The 22,562-nt window shown below is 40.8% G+C and overlaps 1 protein-coding gene across 7 annotated transcripts in view; it reads right to left on the bottom strand.

Annotated features, from left to right (window-relative positions):
* The window catches only part of GRID2 (glutamate ionotropic receptor delta type subunit 2), a 787,745-nt gene that overhangs the window by 606,843 nt on the left and 158,340 nt on the right, over positions 1–22,562 (bottom strand). For all 7 annotated transcript variants that reach the window (XR_014501814.1, XR_014501815.1, XM_083398274.1 and 4 more), the window contains exon 2: positions 8,191–8,346. Coding sequence is in view for 5 of the 7 variants with exons in the window: in XM_083398274.1 (XP_083254400.1) it covers positions 8,191–8,346 (156 nt within the window). In the remaining 2 variants the exon portion in view is untranslated. The remainder of the gene's footprint in view (positions 1–8,190; positions 8,347–22,562) is intronic.

The following is a 22,562-nucleotide window of genomic DNA, read 5'->3' as shown; positions in this document are numbered from 1 at the left end:
ATTATCACGCTACAGAGAAATATTAGCCAATATACAATGCGTCTGTATTTCTTTCTCACATCCTCACCTACCTCAGCTTTATGTTTCAAAATGCAAAACTGATTTCATTCCCTCACCCTTGTGTTTAAATATGAACAAAACACTTTACATCAGATCATTTTGTTATGGAATAAGAAAGTGGCCTTGAAATGAAATTGAAAGGCAGTGAAGAACTGTGATACCATAAAGCAGGGACGTCCAACTCCTAATAGATGGTGATCTACTCACAGTGCAGTGGCAGTGATCTACCCATTGACTTTGGATGGAACACAGTTTTTGAGCTTTTTTTGGGAAAGCCAAAGTTGTGGAGCTTTTTTTGCTTTTTTTGGGGGGGGGACATCACTGAAGGGCCAAAAATCTACCAGGATCTACCAGAAACACCTCGTGATCTACCAGTAGATCGTGATCTACCTGTTGGACATGCTTGCTATAAAGGTTTAATATCAACCTGAACATGCCCCAGTTAATAAACAGTGCTTCAAAAAGCATTGGGAGGCATGAAATCCAAGCCTTTGGGGCATCTGGCAGACATTTAGCAGGCCATGAAATGTGTGGATTTTGAACTGGATTCTGTGGCAATCAGAAAAACTGGAAAGGACAACCTTATCACATCACTTCAAGCGCCCAAACAACTGGAGGAGCTGTATCCACCAGGCCATAATTTCTTTACATAAAACTTTCCTTCAATGAAATCCTGGCTGTAACCTTCACATATCCCTCTTCCCATCAAACCTCTGCTACTCTGTGCCCAAAATAAAATATTTTTGCTATGGCTCACTGCCTTCTATTCTTCCCTAGCCAGGACAAGTTTTTGTGTGTGTGTGTTTTTAACACCAACTTGACAGAGGATGCAGTCAGTATCTGCTCAAATTATAATAGGGCCAGCACTATTCTTCACACTTGCCAAGCATAAGACATTCGCAATTATTTATAGCAAGGTGAGACACAGAGGAAATTGCAGAATGAGTATGAGGGGCCTTGGTCATTGGTTTTGGCATATTGGTTTGTTGTGAAATACTTTGATTAAACTGACTATATCCAAAGCATTCCAACAGAAGCACATCCTGGATTTCCAGATGAATCCAAATACTGTGTCACTGTCACATCCACACCCCCAAGGAATCCTGGGAACTGCAGCAATTCCCAGCACTCTTACATGCATTAAATGTATGGTGTCTCTGTGACAACCATCAGGGCTGGGCTGTAAAATACGACCAAGGAATTAGGAGTCCAGATTGAAAAGCTATCAGGATCAGAGGGCAAACCAGAAGGAGAACAAGCCAGGACTCAGTACCGAATAGCAAGACCAGAAATCCAAGACTTGCTAGGGTTCAGATCGACCTTGTTGCTCAAGCAAAATTCCACGGAGACCAAGTGCCCTTTTATATTCCTTCTTGACCAGAAGGAGGCAACTGTCAGCCTGGACTGAATCAGGTCAGAAGGTTCTTCACTAAAAAGCTGTAGTGACACAGTTTGCCACAGAGGACTCTGGTCAGCAGTTTTTGATACCCCCTTAGGGGCATGAGCCCATAGCCAGTGGCGTAGCGTGGGGGGTGCAGGGGGGGCTGGGCACACCGGGTGCAAATCCACGGGTTAGGGGGCGCAAATCTACAGGTTAGGGGGTGCAAATTACTTGCCTTGCCCCGGGTGCTGACAACCCACACTACGCCACTGCCCATAGCTCAGTGCCACTCAGCTCCAGTTTCACCCTAAGCCAGCTGTGATCTGATATGTAGTCCATTTTAATGAACAGATAATACGGTTATGAATTCTATTTCTGTGTCTTATTTGTGTTACTTTAATAGGACTTTAGAAGTGGAAATGGGGTTTTTTTTGGGGGGGGGGTTAGGAACCTGATCGACAGAGACTGAGATTCAGGTGGCAGGTGGCACAGTTACCATTTGCTTGCAGGCCTAAGCAAACAGGCAAGTGCAGAATGGGGAGAGCAGCCAACCAAACTTGCTCACCTGCTATTTTGTTCTAATATGAGAAGGGGTTATACCATCAACAGAAGGGATGGAGGAACCTGTGGTCCTACAGATATTGCTGGACTCCAACTCCCAACAGCAACTAGTCTGGTCAGTGCTGAGAGATGATGGGAGTTGAAGTCTAAGACTATCTGGAGGGTCACAGGTCCCCCTTCTGCTAAAGAGAGGGATTGTTCCTTGTCACCATCTCCGCTTGCTCAGTCATTCAAGTGGACAAGCAAATGAATGGCAGTGGCAAGGGTCTGCTGCCACCTGTGATTACTCACCATCTCCCTTTAGAGGTGTGGATCAGGCCTGCTAAGGAGTGAGAAGGAGAAGAACAAGGCCCCTGCAAAAATGTGTTTGCAAGGCCTCTCCAAGATTTAGGAAACTATTTATGCAAGTATTTGAATGCATTTATCAAAGAAGCTGATGTTTGTTTGCCAAACTCTTTAGGAACACATCATAAAGACAGAAATAAAAGGACTTTTTCAAAGTCAACAATATAAATGACAGAAAACTCTCGCACTGAAATTTACTGTCAGGACGCATCCTTGAAAGGCTCAAAGAAGGCAAGTGTGGCAAGTCCAATTTATGAGATCAGAGCTTCAAGCTGACAGAGCTGAAACTCTGAAGGATTTGAAAGCCAGAGGTTTGCAGAGGCTGTCGAAGAGGGTGCCTCTTTGCTGAACCCACTGAATGGAACAAACAGCTATCCAGGTGTAAGCAATGCCTCAGGCAGTACTAAGCCTTGCAGAGATGCTCCATAACTGATGCCGTGAAGCAAGAAACAAGACGGACAATGATATATGACAGCCCAGATTCGGGGGGAAGGGGGAGTGCTGTCACCAAAGGGACAACCAATAACACTGTTGTGAAGAGGCTGGCATCCACTTGGGTGGCTTAAGATCTTCTTCAAATCACCTCTGACATTCACAAAGGTGGAAAGAGAAAGTATGCTGCTTTTTCTTTGTTCCTTATCCTTGGTTTGCTGGAATCTGGTCCCTGAAAATTTGTTGGGTTGCCTTCAATTTTGTGTGGTCGACTTCCAATGGAAATGGAAAAAGGAAGCAGGAATTTCTGTTCCTCTGTGGTCAGGAATGGAAATTAATTAAGTAAACTGAATTGGTATTAATTCACATCATTGTTGTTGACTTTAAGTCCACAATGGTACACAATTAATTACTTTTTATATTATTTTAAAGTTTTACATTGTTTCCATTCCATAGATAACTGATGATATGAAAACCCTGGAGATCTGTGTCCAATTACAAGAAACAATACTGGGCGACATGAACAAATAGTCTGATGTAACCTGAGGCAGGTCCCTATGTTCCAGAAAAGGTGAAATTTGATTATTTATCAGTTTCTGTCTGTCTCCCTCTTTCCTCCTAGGAAAACCTAAATGACAATTTCTGCAGAATAAACAGAAACCATGGGTATAGCAAATGACTTATTTGGTAATTAAGGGAAATGTGGCTTAGTTCCAAGTAAACATGCCTTGGCTGTCAGTCCTAGAAGACCTGCTGCCTGTTTTACAGGCCTTTTCCCATCTCCTTGCTAATTCAAAATACAAAAGGTGAGACTGCGGAACACACTCTTGAGCTCGGGGGGGTTGTTTGGGGGGGGGGTTGTTTGAGGATGTTGGTTTTTTGTATCTTTTATATTTTGTTGTGATTTATGTGGAAACTGTTCTGTTGGGTTGTATGTTTTTCAATGCTTTATTTATTGTTTATGACTACTTTTGTTAGGTTGTAGCTATATATTTTTCCATGTCATAAGCTGCCTTGAGCATGGTTTGAACTGTGGAACTGTGGAAAGGTGACATAAAATAAAATTATGTATGCCTAAGGTTTGATTGTGGGTTCTGTATGTGTTTCCAAGTTGGGTTCTTCTATTGGGACAGAATTTGTATGGTTATGTCTATCATAACCAGAGAAATACATTCTAATAGGTAAAAGGATAAAGGACCCTGGACAATTAAGTCCAGTCAGGGGAACTATGGGCTGTGGCGCTCATCTCACTTTTCAGGCTGAGGGAGCCAGCATTTGTCCGTAGACAGTTTTCCACATCATGTGTCCAGCATGACTAAATCACTTCTGGTGCAACGGAACACTGTGATGGAAGCCAGAGTGCATGGAAACACATTTTATCTTCCTGCCACAGCAGCACCTATTTCTAATAGACCTAAGTAACAGCTTTAGAATTTTTTCAGTGGATTTTTGGAACATGTGGGTCAACTTCTGCAGACCCATGTTAACTTCAGGACTTCTCCATAATATTTTATGCTGAAGGGAATTCTTTTATTATTAAATCCAATTGAATCTTATATTTCATTACTCTATAATATATGCAGTTGTCTCCTGAGGCCACATCTAGTCTTACTTACAAGATATCTCTTCCCCAGTCTTGGGGAGGAAAAAATATGACTCACCTTTGTAAGTGAAGTTTCATAAATCAAATGAGAAGTATTCGCCAGTTACCCTGAGATCTATATGGACGAAGCCTCAGGGTACCATAATAATTTATACAAGGAGATTGAAAAGGATGACCACTTGATAAAATAGAGAGACAGGAGTCTGAGAAATACAATTACACTTACCTACAAAATTTCATACAGAGTAACTTAGGACTAGTCTATAATTAGGTATAAGGTTCTTATTTCTGCTATCAAAGTAAGAAATGTTGTGGAAGCCATCAATATCTCATTTGCAGATCCCACTGGAATTAATTAGAATTGCACAGAATTTCAGCAGTACTTTTTTATGGAAGCATATGCGGTTAACCTTTTTTGGGGTTGCTGCTGTTGGCAGCAAGTTGAGCTTGGTAATAACTATTATGGCAACCAGCAACCATGTGTACTGAGAAGAAGAGGAGGAGGAGGAGGAGGAGGAGGAGGAGGAGGAGTTTGGATTTGATATCCCGCTTTATCACTACCCTACGGAGTCTCAAAGTGGCTAATGTTCTCCTTTCCCTTCCTCCCCCACAACAAACACTCTGTGAGGTGAGTGGGGCTGAGAGACTTCAAAGAAGTGTGACTAGCCCAAGGACACCCAGCAGCTGCATGTGGAGGAGCGGAGAAGCAAACCCGGTTCACCAGATTACGAGACTGTCGCTCTTAACCACTACACCACAACAGGCAGTGGGTTCTGTCAGCACCACTTTATGTGGTTAAAACACCCCACATATGTTAAAAGCTTTTAGTCTCATTGCATTTCCACTACTTCATAGCTATTAATTTAAGGCACATGTGTTGAGCTTCATGTATGAACTCAACATCTGTAAGGTCATGAAAACATGAAACTCCTTGCCCCAACAAAAGCTCTTCAAAAGGTGTACAAACAAAGGTCCCTCATACATTGGGTGGAGGGGACTGACCCACCAGTACCACCCTTGCCATCTGTTCAGTTGCTGTGTGAAACACAAAAGAATATGCGTGCAAAGGGAATCATTATTCATTGCAGGCTTGCCTGTACATCAGTAGTCACACCCCAAACACGTGGTCAGCATGTGTCTCAGTAGTGAGGCTACCCTGTATGCCTCCCCCCAACACATGCTTTTTAATGAGTGAGGGCTTTATCTGAAGTGGCCTAATATTGGGCTGTGATCTTGCATGACAAAAGTCCCTGCTGTCCAAATCTTGTATTCAGATTCCAGATGTCCCCCCACCTCCACAAACAGAATGATGGCTGCACCTACGTGACTTCATTCAGAATCTTGTATGGCCAGAGCTTAACCCCTGGTGTTGAGTTTGTTTGGCCCCTGCAAAGCTGAGTGATTTGATATTTGCCTGTGGCACTAGGCAGTAAACGTGAGCAGTGGTGTAAAACACCATATTCACCCCTGAGGCACTCTCAGATATTTAACCAACATTGGTAACATTGCTGACCAGTTCAAGTGGATTGCATTGGTATAATTCCCTTGGAATCTGGGGGCACATGCTTCCAAACACTGAACAGCTGGGTGGGATGAGCAAACAGGTGCCCTTTAACTCACCATGATGAGCTAGCAATGAAAGGTTCACATCAGTTTAAGGATGGGTACTGGGCATCTAACCTGGGTAGGCTTGCTCAGGTAAAGATCCAGAGGGTCTTTATCCTTTTGTCTATGCAACTTGAATATGCGCGCAGCAGGTGAGTTTCATATTGGTTTACCAATATTGGTTCTTGTCTCTTGAGATCTCACTCCTGGGTGTGTGGGGAAATGCCCATTTCACCATTTAATCTGGATTACACCCAAGAGCAGGTGTTTGTCTTGTGCTGTGTGAAATCCTTGTTTGAAATATTTACTGAAATCTTTCTTCTCCTAAACCAAATCTGAAAGAGTGCCACCTTTTTGAAATTCAGAAGGCAACTACAATGGGGATTAAGAAGGATATCTAAATACTCATTAAAAGGCATTACAGTTTAAGAAACTTAGTAAGATTTAGGAAGCTTTCAGCCGAAGATTGGATCAGCTCCCCTCAGTGAGAGAACCCAATAGCTTCAGTATTACTAAATACTTTCTTAAATGCAATCTTAATATAATAATAACTGGAGTTTTCCCACCCATGCATGCTGGTAGGTCTGACTTCACCCCATCAAACATTTCCTTTCCTTAACAGCTTATTGAATTCCAATTTTGAATCCTAAGAAACATCCAAAGAGAAATACAAGCTATCCAGCTTCCAGTCACAAAGCTAACCCCTACTTCCTTTTCATAGAAATACATGCTTAAACACAATAATTCAAGCATGTAATAATGGTCCCCAAGAACCTAAATCCAATATTCTGAGAAAACCAAATGTAGTACCAATTTCAGTCTTGCTATAATTGGCAAATTGTCACACTTACCAACAATGTATGTCAAAAGAAAGCAATGATAATCATAATCAGCCACTGATAACTGTACAAAGATACAAGCTCAACAACAAAAATGTTCCCAGGAAGAACTGTTTAAGTGCATTTGCCTGATATGCCTATTTTGTTGAAAATAAGTCTTGAAACATACAGTACTGCTGTTTTTCAATGAGCATTTCTCACAAAACATCAGTTGGTGAATAAAACATATTGGTTGTAGCCTACTAAATCCTACTCAGAGTAGACCCATTGAAATTTATTACCCCAAATTAGTAATGTGCATTAACTTCAATGGGTCTACTCCAAGCACAACTAGCATTGGCTACAACCCACTGGCTGAAATAAGAAAGCAATCATTGCTACAAAACACAACATTAATAACAATTACTTGAGAACAGGTAGATTGATTTTCCAAGCGATCCACCAGTGTTATCTGCAAAGCTTCCTATGAGCACGCCCATACAAAAGCAGAAATACATCAGCACACACTTATACTGAATGTATTAATGGAAACACATTCCACCAACTATAAAAGTGGATACTCTCGAGCAACACCTGTGTGCTAGATACTATGATCTACATAATGGATCACAGCCCTTAGCTATTGCCCCTTGTGAAGGACAGTTATCAGTCTATCTGTTATAAACCAGTGACTGAAATACTGAATTAATGAGACCCTGTGTCTGCAGTACGTTCCATTCCTGCATCCTACTAGCACCCCCACCCCCTCCTAAAACAATGGCTAACAAAACCATCATAAGACATAAGGGGACAAACCCTCTTTGCCCCCTCTCCCTCTGTAATTCAAGCACTAGATAAAACTTCACATCTTCTAACAAAAATATAAAAACATGTACAAATAAACATTCATTTTAATAAGTCCTACGTTCATATTTTTGGTGATCAATATATGCTAGCATTTGACCAATATAAATGTTAAGAGAACATGGGAAAGGAATCTCTTTTCTCACAATAAGACCAAGCCAATTTCTATAAACTAAGATAACTAATTCTGTCAGATTCCTCTACATTCCCTAATTGATTAACATGAGTGAAAGCAAGATTTGCTACTCCAGGTCAGTCATCATAATTTTGACGCTAAACAACAAGAAACACCTTATCAGTTTGACCTGCTGCATGGAATCCAACCAGTGGCCAGTTCACAACTTGCCATCGCGAAACCAAAGCCAATTCCCATACTCTGCTATTTTACAAATAAAAAACGTTCATCAGTCAACAATGTATATGTTTGGCTTGAATGCAGATGATTAAGGAGACCACAATCCAGAAGTACGTATCTATACCAAAACACAAGCTGTAAAATATTCCACCCTCAGAAAGCCTACCTTCTTGAACTGCCTGGAATGGGTTGTTGCCATCCACAAAATTCACAGAAATTGTGATTTTCTCCGTCTGTAGGATTTCATCATTCTGGTTGAGATCAGAAACTGCCATGCGAAATACCTCCTCATCCTTTTTTGCAGATTCATCAAATATTGCCCCTAGAAAGAAGGTATGTGAATAATTAAGAGCAGTACATAGATAGTCAGGATGCAATGCATGAAGACACGTTTTGCTGATAATTCAAAGGCATGAATTTAGTTTGCAGTTCAGCACAGCCACCTGTTTATGAGCAAGCCAAGAAATTTGTTAACGATGCTTGGCAAGGGTTCAATATACTTTAGGGCAAAATAAGGAGGATGTCTGACCATACAACAACAAAAAATGATTTGCAGAAATTATGGTAGGCATGGTATAAGTAATCCAAAATGGAATGCAGCCAGGAGACGGAGGTAATAACCTTACAAACTATAACAGATTGGCGAGCTAGGATGGCTCCTGCAAATGACAATTAGGGAACATAAATTTGCAATAAAAGATACAGCAGCTGGCAAGATCAACAACAGGTGGGAGTGTGGTTAATGACAGCATAGCTACAGCAGCATCCTACAAGTCCAACCTGCTATGCTGCATGTAAGTTGTACTGTAACTGCCTATCATAATCCTGAATTCCTTGCTTTTGGGGTGGTGGACATGCGATCCACCTTTACACCACATTTAATTACAATGAGTGCAGCTGACATAGTAGCCTTGAACTACATTGCTCTGCTGGTACAATGCTGAGGTCCATGTACAGTAGTGTTATCCATCTTAAAAGTTGCAGCATTATGTTTTTGATCCTAAATCTGTCATCACAATGGTTGACCCTAAGACTCCTTATCAAATTTCACTGAAACCAACAGAGTATATTTCACTTTATGATGAACCATAATGTGGCCAGATACAGAGAACAACATAAGCCCATGTACCGAAGCAGAAACCTTGATAGGAACAGGACCAAGGAAAGTTTAACCTATAGAAAATCCTTCTACATAACTACAAAAAAAATGAGGGAGTGATTCATTCCTTTGCATTTGGCCACCACTAAAAATCCCTACTGCAATCTAGGGAAAGTTGGAGGTTTTTTTAAGTTTATTGGGGTTTCCTCAATGAGGTGACCAAGAACAGAAGACAGGCTTCTCCGAAGGACAATTCACACTGATTTCTGATCTTCTGCAATGTACAGATACAATGAGAGTGTAGGCAGACCCTTTTGAATGTCTCATATTTAATGGCATTTGTAGCCCAGTTCACAACTTTGATGCACAACATGGATAGTTGGGCTCCAACTACCGGCATAGTCAATGGACAAGGAAGACAGGGGTTGATGTCCAACCAAATCTGGAAAAGGGGTTAGATACCCCTGCTCTTAAAGGAGCAGGGGTTCCGTGGCTTTCTTAGCGGACAATGTCCTGAAGGTGGGGAAAATGTGAAAACTACTGTCCTACATCAGAATGCAGATTGCTGAGAGACTATTTCATTCCTACTTCCTTGCATTAATCTTTGCAATATAACAGATATTGCATTATAACATAAGTCCTCCACACACCAGTCAAAACAGGTTATGAGGACATCCTAGAGCAATGTGTTCTCAGACACATCCTGTGTTTTAGAAAAAGAACAAAACCTCATTGCCTTAATTTATCATGGTCTCCTTTCCGTATCCTCCACCATCAATTTTCCTGCCAGCTCTATTCATTCAGTGCCAGCAGGCTCCCTGCACAAAAACTTTGTCCACTTTGACCCAGGAGTTTTCTTCTCTGCATTTCTTGCCATCTGGAGCAGCTGTTTCATACCTCTCCATCTCAATGACCTGTCATTTCCTTGCAAATCTCAGCTGAAACACGCACATTTTTCTCCCTTCCTTCTTAATTCCTCTGTCATTTTGCCAGAGCGTTATTTACATACAGAGTAGCTTCACTTAACTTCTTGAAGGCATTGTGGGCTCCTGGCAGCAGCTGTTGTGAAAAGTGGTCTCCAGTGGAGACAATTGGTAAGCACTATTTAGAGGTGAGAGCCATTTAATCTTAGCCCTGGTAAAATGGTTTTGGTGTCGCACACTTCTAAACGGACTCAGTTCCAGAACATTGAACCAAGTGGTATTTGGGAGCTTAGATCTGATGCTCATCACACCAACACAGACCAACATACACTGTTAAAAAGTTGTTAATGAAGGACTTTTCCACTGGGCAAAAATAGAGTATTGCTGCTTAAATCCCACCTGACAGATGACAAAAAAGAGAAAAGTTGATGGGTGGGCAACCTGTGGCTTTCTTGATGTTGCTGGGCTCCAACACCCATTATCCTTGGTCATTGGCCATGCTGTCTGGGGCTGATTTGAGTTTGAGTTTAACAACTAACAAGTCAAGTTCAAGTTATTACTATTAGTATATACCATAGTCCTTAACAGCTTGGAACCAGTTTACTTGCAGGATCACCTTACCCCATATATGCCCTCTCAACCATTTATATCTGCAAAACTGACACTGTTATAGGTGTTAATATTCATTTTGATTTTGTAAGAAACAGTTCTTTCAGTGTGGGACCACCTACACATTGGAACTTCCTGCCTAAGGACATCAGGCAGGAATCTTTGCTGTATTCTTTTCAGTGCCTGCTTAAAGGGCTCTTGTTCAGGAAAGCCTATCCGAACATGTAGGAGTTAATTGTATTATCTTTCTAGCTACTGTTGATTTTAGTCATCTTTTGAATCCCTTTAAATACCTGTTTAAACTGTTTTTAACATGAATTTTAATGTTCAATTTTATATTTTTGTAAACTGTATAGGTTTTCTTACAGTCAAGTGGTCTACAAACTTTGTTAATTATCACTGGGAGTGCGAAAGGTTCTGCACCATGCTCTATGAATAAAAAGTATATATAATTATTCCCCAAGTGTGGGGAATGTGTTCTGTGTAGTCAGAACTGCACCTGCCACATGCATGTTTGGTTTTATGTTTTTATATTGTTGTAAACCGCTGTAATATACTTTTATGATACAACAGTATATACACATTCTTATAAATAATTCCATAAGTAAATAAATGGTTTGCAGAAATACAAAATTCTATTCTATAATGTATAAACATTTCCATTTTGCTGAAATTTATTTTGCTGTTTTATTTATTTCAACTGGTCCATGCTCTGACCTCTGAATTTGCTCGAAGCTGGGACCTGTATTTGTAAATGTTGATTTGCATTTTATCCATTGTTATAGAGATGTGGGGATATAAAGATTAATGTTTTTATATGTTTTTTTATCTATTGAGTTTTGTATGCTACTTGGAGTTTTTTTCATTAAAGTTAAGTGGGTTTTAAATGTTCTTAAGTAAATAAATAAGCTACAAATAACTAATTCTGTTGGGAAGAATCACAGAGACTGAGGGAATACATTGCAAAAAAAAAAAAAAAAAAAGGATAAGCAAATACCATGGGAAAATATTCTTGAATGCACATGTAAACAAGAGTAATCCAAAATGGATTAATATAGACTTGAGTATCTCAACTAAGCACCAGCTCTTCTACTATATCACAAGTATTCGATAATTTAAACAAAAACCACAGTCATTTTATGTTCTAATGAACATTGCTTAATATGATTGCTCCTTGTCCCCAGTGACATTGTTAGTTCGTTCCAGTGTGTGAATCCAATTACACTGTGTTTCCAAACTGCTGATATTGCATTATTATCCCATACATGAGACCCAATATTGCTACAAGGTATGCTTGCGTGGCGGGCTCAGTTACAGGACAGAAAAACAAACACAAGAGTTCCCTAGTTATTCACGAACTGTTTCTGTGACCACAGAAATGTCATCAAGGCATCATCTTACCCATCTGTGAAATTAAACTATTTTATTTAAACTGAAACTTGAATGTTTAATGTTTCTAAAATAAGGTTAGATCATTGGAATAAATGCCATTTTGGACCTTGAGTATATATTAACTTTCTACCTGGTTAATTCAAACTTTATTGGGATTCTTTCTTCCTCTTCTGTTTGCTGACAAGAGTCTGCATCATGCCTGCCCATGACTGAGACGTGGGGGTGGAGTTTTACAATATGGTCATTAATGCACCTTGCAATAGCCCATGACATTTACCACTACACCATTTTCCCAATGGAGGGGCTTGGCAAGCAACCAGACACATGTGACAATGACAGTGGGGAGAGGGTGGGGCCGATGCATGGGCGATTGAAGCCTGCCTTTCTCCTGGCGTCTTCAGTTGTAGGGCCCCAGGAAGTGGTGGAGCAGGAAGACCTCCATACTCACCTGGAAGGGTGGCGCTGAAAGATGAGAGACCCCTGGCCCTTGGCAAGGTTGGCTCCTACATGGTTTAGCTCCCCCTATGCAGATCAGTTTTGGGAATTAAATATTTAAATAAATGTGGCACAGCTCACCCAGTCCTTGCTCTCCACACTGCTACCACTCTGCTCTCTCCCACCCTACCCCTGCTGCCTCTCTTCTACATGTTGCCCTACTCTGTGTTCACACTCTTGTCTATCTGCCTCTGTTTCCCTTCTCTCACCTTCTGTTCCTGCTTCCTTGAGTATGTGCATTTCATGGCCATCATCATTATGACAATACAAATACAGTCATACATTGAAAGTCGAACAGCCTAATTCTCAAACGTTTTGGCTCCCAAACGATCAAAACCCAGAAGTGACTGTTCCGGTTTTCAAATGTTCTTTTGGAAGCCAAACATCCAAAGGGCCTTCTGTGGCTTCTAATTGGCTTTGGTTTTCAAACATTTTGGAAGTCGAATGGACTTCTGGAATGGGTTCTGCTCAACTTCCAAGGTATGACTGTATAGTATTGAAAGTAATAGGCCAAAACAGTTGCCTGCATTTTTGCAATTTCACTGGGGGTGTGGCTATGTGAGGATGTTACAATGAAGCTACTGAACTTCAATTTTTACTGCTACAAGAATTTACTAGTACATATTGGTTTGGAGGGCTTGCTCACACCATTGCTCGCCTGTTCAGACATGAGAACAAACTATGGTTTGATTAATCCAGGAAGTGTTATATTAAACCATGTGACAGAGGGAAGAAAAGGAGAATAAAGAACACTTGATCCAATACCCATACCCAGTCCTCAAGATCTGGAGGATTAGCAAGAACGTGTCTGAATGCAGCTGAATGTATTTGCTTTTTTTCTATGACAGAATTCTGTAGGCAATTCTATTTAAAACATGGCAGAAGGAAAAAGGGATGCTCTTATCATCTAAGCATATCAAATCTTCTGCTTCTGCTGATGAAGCCAAATGGCTTTTTTATTATTTCATTTTTTCCCCAATCTTACTGCAAGCCAATCACAAGCATGTCAGTTCCTAAAGCCCATTGTTATAAATTATTTGACTACAAGAGAATGTTTTACTCTATTACACTTTTTTATCGAGTCTGCTAGCCTGCCTCAGCAGTATTAAGGTGGCTTGACATGTTGACAAAGAAAATAAAGACTCAGCTTGTAATGGAAGAAGCTCACCTGAATGGATTTGCATACAGTACCTGCAGCATCAGCTCTTGCCGCCTGTCAGACTCATTATTTGTAAGACAACAAAAATTACAGTCTTAAAATGTAGGGAGGTAGAAGGGGATTTCAGAACGCTGCTATCTTCAATGACACTGAACAGCACTATTTGAACTGACTGCATTATTTCAAAAAGTAGTAAGAAATCTTTCTTTTTTTCTGTAGTATTACTGACAAGTAGACCTTCCCCTTAATTCACTTATTGCATTGAGGATACACATTACTGTCAGTGAGAGTTGTGCTCATATTTGCAGAAGAAACAGAACCTCCAAAGCCTTCATAGGCTGGATTAATGCCAAATGCTTCTGTTTATACACAAACTGTTTGAGACATGCGTACCTCTCTCTCTCTCTCCCACACACACAATTTTGCAGATACAGATTCAATGCATTTCAGATGCAAAGATTAAAAAGCAACAACATGATTTGGACTACAATGCTATAACGCCCACAATGATTAATATTAGCTCTGTTCAGGCACACCAACTGTAAGGGGTTGATGCGTCTTCAGCCCCCTTGATATTTCTGTTGACAGGGCCTGGCATACATCGTGTGCATCACAGCTTCAGTGCCTGACTCTGCCAAAATGCTTGGTCTCCTCCAGAGGACGTGACGTCACACACATGACGTCATACACACACACTGCACACCAGGCCCCCTCAATTTTGGGAGGCAACCTGGCATCTCTGGCCATGTTCATTAGGTTCAACAGGCCTACTCTGAGTAGGACTAGTGTTGAATATCACCCAATATATTTTCCTCAAGTCTTTTTGTCACTTCCCAAATCATATAGCCCAACACTAAACACAACCCCTTTGAGTATTATTCAGTTAGCTTGCATAGTACTTAATGGAGCAACACTAATATGTACCCTCCCCGTCCCTGCTGACTTTGATATAGAGTTAAAATACCAATAAATATAAACCTCAAGAACACAGCACTCTTTTCTATAGCATAAGAATAAAGTTAGATTTTCTGCACCCTGCCATTCCGCATAAAGGTTCTTAATGTTATTTTGCTGTCAAAATAACAGTTTTGGGGAAGCTATAATAGCAACATGTTCATTATATAGCCAGTGACCTGTTGATTATTACTAGCCCCTCAATTTCCCACTGTATCCATTACAGCCCAATTGGACCTTCATTGTAAAAAAATGGGTGGTTTGGTAGGTATTATTGTCATATGATTATTAATGCCCCGGAAAGAAAGTTACTGCATTGGCAATAAATCTGCTGAGTGTTATTAATGTCCCTGCAGTGGAACACACTAAAAAGTGCCCTTATAATGGTCATTAGTAACCTACTTATAGATGCTTTATAACTGAGGGGAAAGCTGATACATAATCATATTTCATTAGACAGTTGTTAGCAATCACCTCAAGCAAAAAAGTGCACCTGCACCCACAACCCAGTAGGAAAAAAATAGGGAATGTCATGAAAATGCAACCAGTATATATATAAAAAACTCCATTATTTTTGAGAAATTTAAATGTTGACAATAATGAATGTTATAAATAGCAGGGTGGAAAGGATAAGAGTTAGATTTGAACTTTAATAAATAGAAGAGTAAAAAGTGAGCCTTCAACCTAAGTATGTAAAATGGGCCCTCTTGTATCAGCAAGCAGGACATGAGTACAATAACACTCTCTCACTCACGAACCCTGGAAACTGGTATTCAGAGACACACTGTGTCTGATACTGGATTCTGATACCCTCCATGAATTTGAAAGGAAGTCTCCTCGCACTTGACTCTGTACAGGAACCACTTTTGGGTACAAAAGACCAGAGCCAAAGGTTCCTTTCCATTTAAGTGAACATTCTCCAATGAACATTCAGAATTTTTTAGCTTATGACCAATAATTAAGATTTTTAAGGATCCATAGCTCAATGGTAGAGCATCAGCTTCACCTGCAGGAGGCTTTACCTGGTTCAATCCCCAGCATTTTCCTGAGGTGGGAGAGAACCCTCTCTGAAATCCTGGATTCTAGATTCAGGTAGGTAGCCATGTTGGTCTGACACAGTCAAAATATATAAAAAAATTGTCTAGTAGCACCTCCTCCCCCTTTCCTTTCATGACTATTATAGGGATAAACTTCAGAAAACCAAATACTTTCAGAAAACCAGTCCCAGTACTTTCAGCAGCTGATTGATTGCAGCCCATTTGCATATGATGCTTCAGGAGCACCTCTTGATTAACGCCAAATATCCAGATTGAGGAGGAACCTTCTACAAATCCAGGGCCAGATTTAGGTTTGATGAGGCCCTAAACTACTGCAGGTAATGGGGCCCTTTATATGTCCAGCTGTCCTTTGTCAACAGCCAATTGTTGTTGTTTTTTGTGTTGAATATATGCTATATGGTAATTTATGGACCTAATAGGTATCTAAAGCCATTTGCACATGACAAAATATGTATTTTGTAGGTGTGGCTGGAAATGTGGTCTGACTCAGAACAAAGCAGCATCCTATTTATTTATTTTCCTTGGACTTCGTATAATAATTAGGGTTTCTAAATATCATTTTTTTTCATTCGTTGGGTGGTATCCAATTCTTGGAATGTGGAGAGAAGCAGTTGTTGCCAGTTCCTCTTCACTCCTGTAGGCCTCTAAAACAATTTGCTCTGGAAGGTTGGGAGACATGCTGAAGCAGACTGTGGAGAATGCAAGGGAAGGAGGAACTGGTCAGAACTATCTGTCTCCCTCCCTCCTCCTACCTTCCATCAGCAGAGTGGATACCACCACTTTATTTTGCTATCTGATTAATTATTGGCTGTTTGATATTTTGATTGTTATTATTGCAGACAACTGGCATGATTTTAATTTTTTTCATCTTATTGGGTTTCTTTATTTGTATTTTTTATTACTGAATACAGCATATAACAAAATTAGGAACATTACAGTCACACTTATGGGTCCCAATTCCAGAGAGTGATGTGCACACTGATCTCTGCCATGGGACTGGGCCATACTTGTCCATCTTGATTAATTACTGTCTTTAGTTCTCTCATAATGCAATAAATGGTTTATACAGAAAAATACACATTGCCCGAGGGCAGTAAGCCTAGGGATTTAGCTTCTAATATAATTTGAGGGAGAAATAACAGCCTCAAAGACCTATAAATAATATGAGGGCTTGCTTACCATATGTGCTCATAATTCCAGTTTTAATCAAATGTGACAGAGAGAGAAAATGCACATAGTTAACTGGCACAGGACTGATGAAGTGAATAATACCAATCCTGAACAGCTCCTGCTGTCAGGCACAGAGACAGAATAATTTCCAGATTCTTTTAAGAGAATAAAGAGGGAAGAATATTAGATTTGGAAGAGGAAAAGTCCAGATTTCCAACTCATCAATGGATCTCACTGATTGATTTTGGGCTGGCAATGGAGAAGATGGTTTGCTCTGATTTTTAAAGCAAACCAGCTTAATCACACCTACTGACCTACAGCAGTGGCCCATGCAGTGGCATAGATGGGGCACTGCTATCCTCCCAGTTTCTGAGCCCACGTGTCACTGGCACTTACAAGAGGAAGAGGGTCAAGGAGCAGAGTGCTTGGTGCTGTGCAGGTGCAGGTGTAAAATGGCAAAAGTGTCAGATTGGCTCCATATTCAGAGTCTCTGAATATGGCAACATATAACAGGCAAGATTTAAGCTCTAGCCAGTTTCTAAAGTTTATCAATATATCCCTATTGACAGTTACATTGGTCTTCTGTAACAGCTACATGTTGCATTTATTGCTTCATAATTTGTACTTCCAGGTCAAGGATTCCTGTTCTTCAGTCTTCAACCCAGACTTTAGCTAGAACAATTGTTAGTTTTGACTGTATGCAACTGCCAACTTGCACCAATACAGCCTGATTTGGTGGCATGGGAGTGTTGTGTTCTTATAGTTGTAGTACCTCCCCAGTTTGCTTTTCAGAAGCTTTTACATGTCTAGTGACCCATTTTTGTTAATTACATCATGCCATGCTTTATGATTTATGTATGTACAATTTTGTAACAAGAAAATGTAAAAAGATATAAAAAAGAAAGAAAGGGTACATGTAAAGTGAAGCAAATCCCTTTCCATAAAATAAAAAGGTGCAAGTAATTTAAGCTGAGCTGGAGTGCCACTGGAATCAACCCTGAGAGCCAGACTAGTTTGTTTGGCACCAGCAAGGGATTTCCTCACAATGTAAACAACAGTTTAAGAGTAGTGATTTTCCTCTGGAATGCAGCAGGGTATGAAAGGTTCAATTCTCCCTCCACATCTGCTGCAATGCTGATAATTATCACACAATCACACAAACCCATACACACATTAAAATAAAGCTGCATGCTAAAGCAAACGCACATTTAAGTCCTGTCTACTTCGGCCCTGAAACAAGTCCGCTGCAGGATTTACATTGTTATATTTTCTGGGTGCCATAGTTTGTGGGTGCAAGTCACTCATAATTATTGGGTTCAGTAAAAGTTAGATTTAATCAAGGTTTCACTAAACAGTGCCAAACATGGAAATCCCTGGGCTCACTGAATATGGGTCTTTAGGAGGACAAATGAAGATGATAGCCAGTCATTAACCCATCAATGAAAGCCATCAAGCAAGGCAGTCTGTTCTTTGCTGCAGAAAGTGTCAGACATGATGTTTGTGGTCTCTTGGAATCTGAGGCTGCAGCAATGGGAGGAACAGAACCCTATTGGATGTGGATGCTCTGCACTCTCTCCTTCAGGTTGTATATATGTGTGAATTAGCCATATACCATAAAGACAACACTGTGCCTCATTCCCAAAGGAAACACAGACCATCAGTAAGCACCTGGACCCCTGGAATCTTGCACTGCTGTAGAGATAGGGGTGGTGTATAATAATATTTATTCAGTTTATGAACTGCTTCACACGTAAGGAGCTCTGAAGCAATGCATTTTTAAAGAAACAAACTACCAATATCTACTATATATTTTGAAAAGTTGACTGCTTTCCAAGCACTGGGACATCTTTAAAACAGTACAACTAAATTTTGCTTGACGGTTCCTGAGATCCAGGAGCAGATTTCTGTCTATCTCTGGAAAGAACTGGGTGCAGCTGTGACTCAATATAGTGGTCTGAAACTTTCGGAACTGCACTGATTTTAACCGTTTATTTCAAAACTACACTGATGTTTTGGGTTTCTTTGAATTCTCAAGCAATACTGGGTACAAGGCTACTTGTCGGGGGGGGGGGGGACTTACTGCACATAAAGGCTGGTACCACCTGCCCAGAATATACATCCTGCCCAAGATGAAGTAAGTGACTGACTGGCTGGCTGCAGTGACTGCAGTGGTCATTTTGCATTTTGGCATACAAGTGGTAGATAAGCAAACAAATAAAGAATACATGATGGTGATTGTGAGTAATACAAGGGCAGGGGGTCTAGGTTGGTGCCAGGTGGGATCCCATCCATGGCATCATGGAGAGACCCTGAGGGGGGGGGCAGAAAAGGGTGTTTCTGGACAAGATTCTTTAAACAAACAAACAAACAAACCGTTAAAGAAAATTCTAGGTTGAGAGACTATTCAACAGCCCAGCTCGTCAGGGTACAAGTCCCCTGTGGGTCCATGCGGTCAGTAAAAGAAGGAAATTCCAGCCAAGTAATTTGGAGCAAAACAGCAATCAGTAGACTTAGATCCTTTATTGCAGCACAACAGGTTCAAACAGCAGTAAGAACCACGAGCATGGGGCTACATTCATTTTTAAAACTTTCCCACCATATCCCAGAATACAGTCCGTACAGCATCATTGATACATCACTGACATGTCACAAAAGGGGAGGAGTAGACAGGGGCTACACTAGTTCAACCTTGGCAAACATGTCCAAAAAAAGTCCTTGGTACAAGATTAGCATAAGCAGACATGTCAGGGCAAGACCCAGGTATAAGATTAGCATAAGCAAACACTTCTGAAGTCCCGCCACCCAAAATACAATTGAACTTTCTTTGCATGTCTGGATCCCTAGGCAAGTCTGGTGATGGGATTTGGCATTCCTTGGCCAACAATCAGCTCAGCAATTGTCACCTCTGGGCACTTCCTGGAGTCCTTTTTTTAAGAGCGAATAGTGCTCACCGGAAGGACAGATGTGAAGCTGAGGCTCCAATACTTTGGCCACCTCATGAGAAGAGAAGACTCCCTGGAAAAGACCCTGATGTTGGGAAAGATGGAGGGCACAAGGAGAAGGGGACGACAGAGGACGAGATGGTTGGATAGTGTTCTCGAGGCTGCCAGCATGAGTTTGACCAAACTGCGGGAGGCAGTGGAAGACAGGAGAGCCTGGCATGCTCTGGTCCATGGGGTCACGAAGAGTCGGACACGACTAAATGACTAAACAACAACAAAGTATTGGAATAGAGCAAACTGGCAAAGGAGTTGATTTTATATGATTTTTAAAGCTAGGTATCTTCCCTGAGCTGTCAAGTTGAAAGGATACAGTGGTGCCTCGCAAGACGAAATTAATTCGTTCTGCGAGTTTTTTTCATCTTGTGAATTTTTTGTCTTGCGAAGCACGGTTTCCCATAGGAAATGCATTGACGGTTTCCCATAGGAATGCATTGACGCTTTTAAGAAAAAGGCGCAAGACGTTTTCGTCTTGCGAAGCAAGCCCATAGGGAAATTCGTCTTGCGAAGCAACTAAAAAAACAAAAAACTATTTCGTCTTGCGAGTTTTTCGTCTTGCGAGGCATTCGTCTTGCGAGGTACCACTGTACATTCAGGCATAATATTTGTAACATTTAACAACTTTAAAGATGTGCCTCCGCCCATAATTTCCGTAAGAAAACAAACAAAAACTGTATTACATTTACAATAACCTTAAATAGAATGGGGAGGGTGATGCTAAGGGGAGGTCAGACCAGACTTAGTACAACAAAAAGTAGATTGAGGTGAAATCTAAATAGACAGAGTTGTTCATAATTCAGTTCTGTCCCTAGCACTTTTCAGATTATATGGGTCCCTTATGCAATAAAGAGCAGACAGGAAAACATGGCAGCCTTTATATCGCCAAGGCTGGAAATTAATTTTAAGTAATGCACCAGGTTTAAAGTAACAGGAACCAATGTTTTCTTGCAAACAACCTTAGGGCATCTAGCAGACTTCCTTCACTATCACATGCTGCCTGTCATACCAAATAGAAGCACTGACTTCTCCCTATAGAGGGAGGAGGGTAATGTCCCTTTCCTGCTTCATTAAACATAACTAGTCACATCCAAGAACCAAACTGCATCGGTTTGACTGTCTGATGTGGAAAAAACCGACGTGCCTGCCAAATCTGCTATAACTAATTATGAGGATATTTTGTCTGCTTCTCATACATATGCATCTAGAGGGCAGGTGGGGGAACAAAATTAATTCAGCCCCCCGCCTGCCATAAATATGGAACATGTTGGTCATCAAGTTTAATGTGCAGCACAATACAGAGGGTAGAATCAGTGGGGCACAACCTGAGTCAAGCTTCTATCATAGATCTTTTGAAATGATATGGGCACCACCAGGTAGATTGAATGCTTTGTGTGTTTTACACACTGTCACAAGGACTGACAGACAGCCTATCAGCTGGCCATAAATACATCCTTCTGCAACACAAAGCTTTACAAAGTGCTGAATAAAAACACTCCTGAAAGTTTTGATCAAGGGTATTTGGGACCCAGTGGGGTCGTTGCTGTGCGACTTATATAATTATAACTAGTATTATTACTGCCTTGTGTCTGTTTTCAGCACAGCATTACTTCCAATAGTCTTACCTTAGAAAAAGGACTGGGGAATCTGTAGCCCTCCAGATGCTGTTGGACTCCCTTCATCTCAGTCAACATGACCAATAATAAGGGATCATAGGAGTTATAGTCCACAAACATATGGCAAGCCATAAGTTCCCTACCCTGGCCCTAGAATAATGATTTTTGTTGCTGTTGTTAAGACCACTAAATTCTGCATTAATAGTGCAAATTCTCTCACTTAATTTCATAGTTTAAGGATGCTTTGTGCTGCTTGTGGATAGGAAGAGTATAGCAAAAAAACACCAAACAAACAGATACTTCCCATTCCAAACCAGACTTCCAAGCCCTGTGTTTATTCACATATAAAGCAAACTGGTGAGGTTTCTTTTCTCCACATGTGTACACTTAAGATTGCAGTCAAAGGGCAAAACTAGACATAGTGGATTGGATTCTACCATGATAACTTTGCAGTATTTCACAGTTTATTATACCTTCTTCCAATTCTGCGGCCACCCAAAAAGTCTCTATGGAGAGTGTTGAAACATGAGAGATGGGGTAAGGGGATAAAAAAAATTCCTCCCTCCCTTCTGTGGGTAGGGGGATAAAACTTTCAATGAACCTCCTCAAGTTAACATCTTAGGATTTAAAACGCCATAGGCAATGAAATGCATAATCAGGGGGTATTATCTCACCCACTCTTGGGACAACCAATGAGGTTGATTACTACATGCAACCAGGGTGGGAAAACTTGCAAAGGGCCATTGTTTTAAGGCCAACCCCATGTGTTGTATAAGGTATAAATTTGTCCTAATAATACATGTCCATATAAGAACATCAGGAGAAAACAAGAACAACAAAAAGCCCTGCTGTTGATTCAGAACAAAGAGCCGTCTAGACCTGCATCCTTCGCTTAGGGTGGCCAGCCAGATGCAAGTTGAACTCTATTTCCATGCTTGTTTGCTTTTTTCTCCTGAAGTGATCATAAGTTTAGAAAGAAAGAAAAGCATACTAGAACCCTCGTACCTATGGGACCGCCTCTCCTGTTATGCCCCACAGAGGACCTTAAGGTCTATATATAGCAACAC

Source organism: Podarcis tiliguerta (assembly GCF_965153285.1).
Source record: "Podarcis tiliguerta genome assembly, chromosome: 9".
Taxonomy (NCBI): Eukaryota; Metazoa; Chordata; class Lepidosauria; order Squamata; family Lacertidae; genus Podarcis; species Podarcis tiliguerta.
The sequence above is the reverse complement of the archived record's forward strand: the minus strand, read 5'-3'. Positions and strand labels throughout refer to the sequence as shown.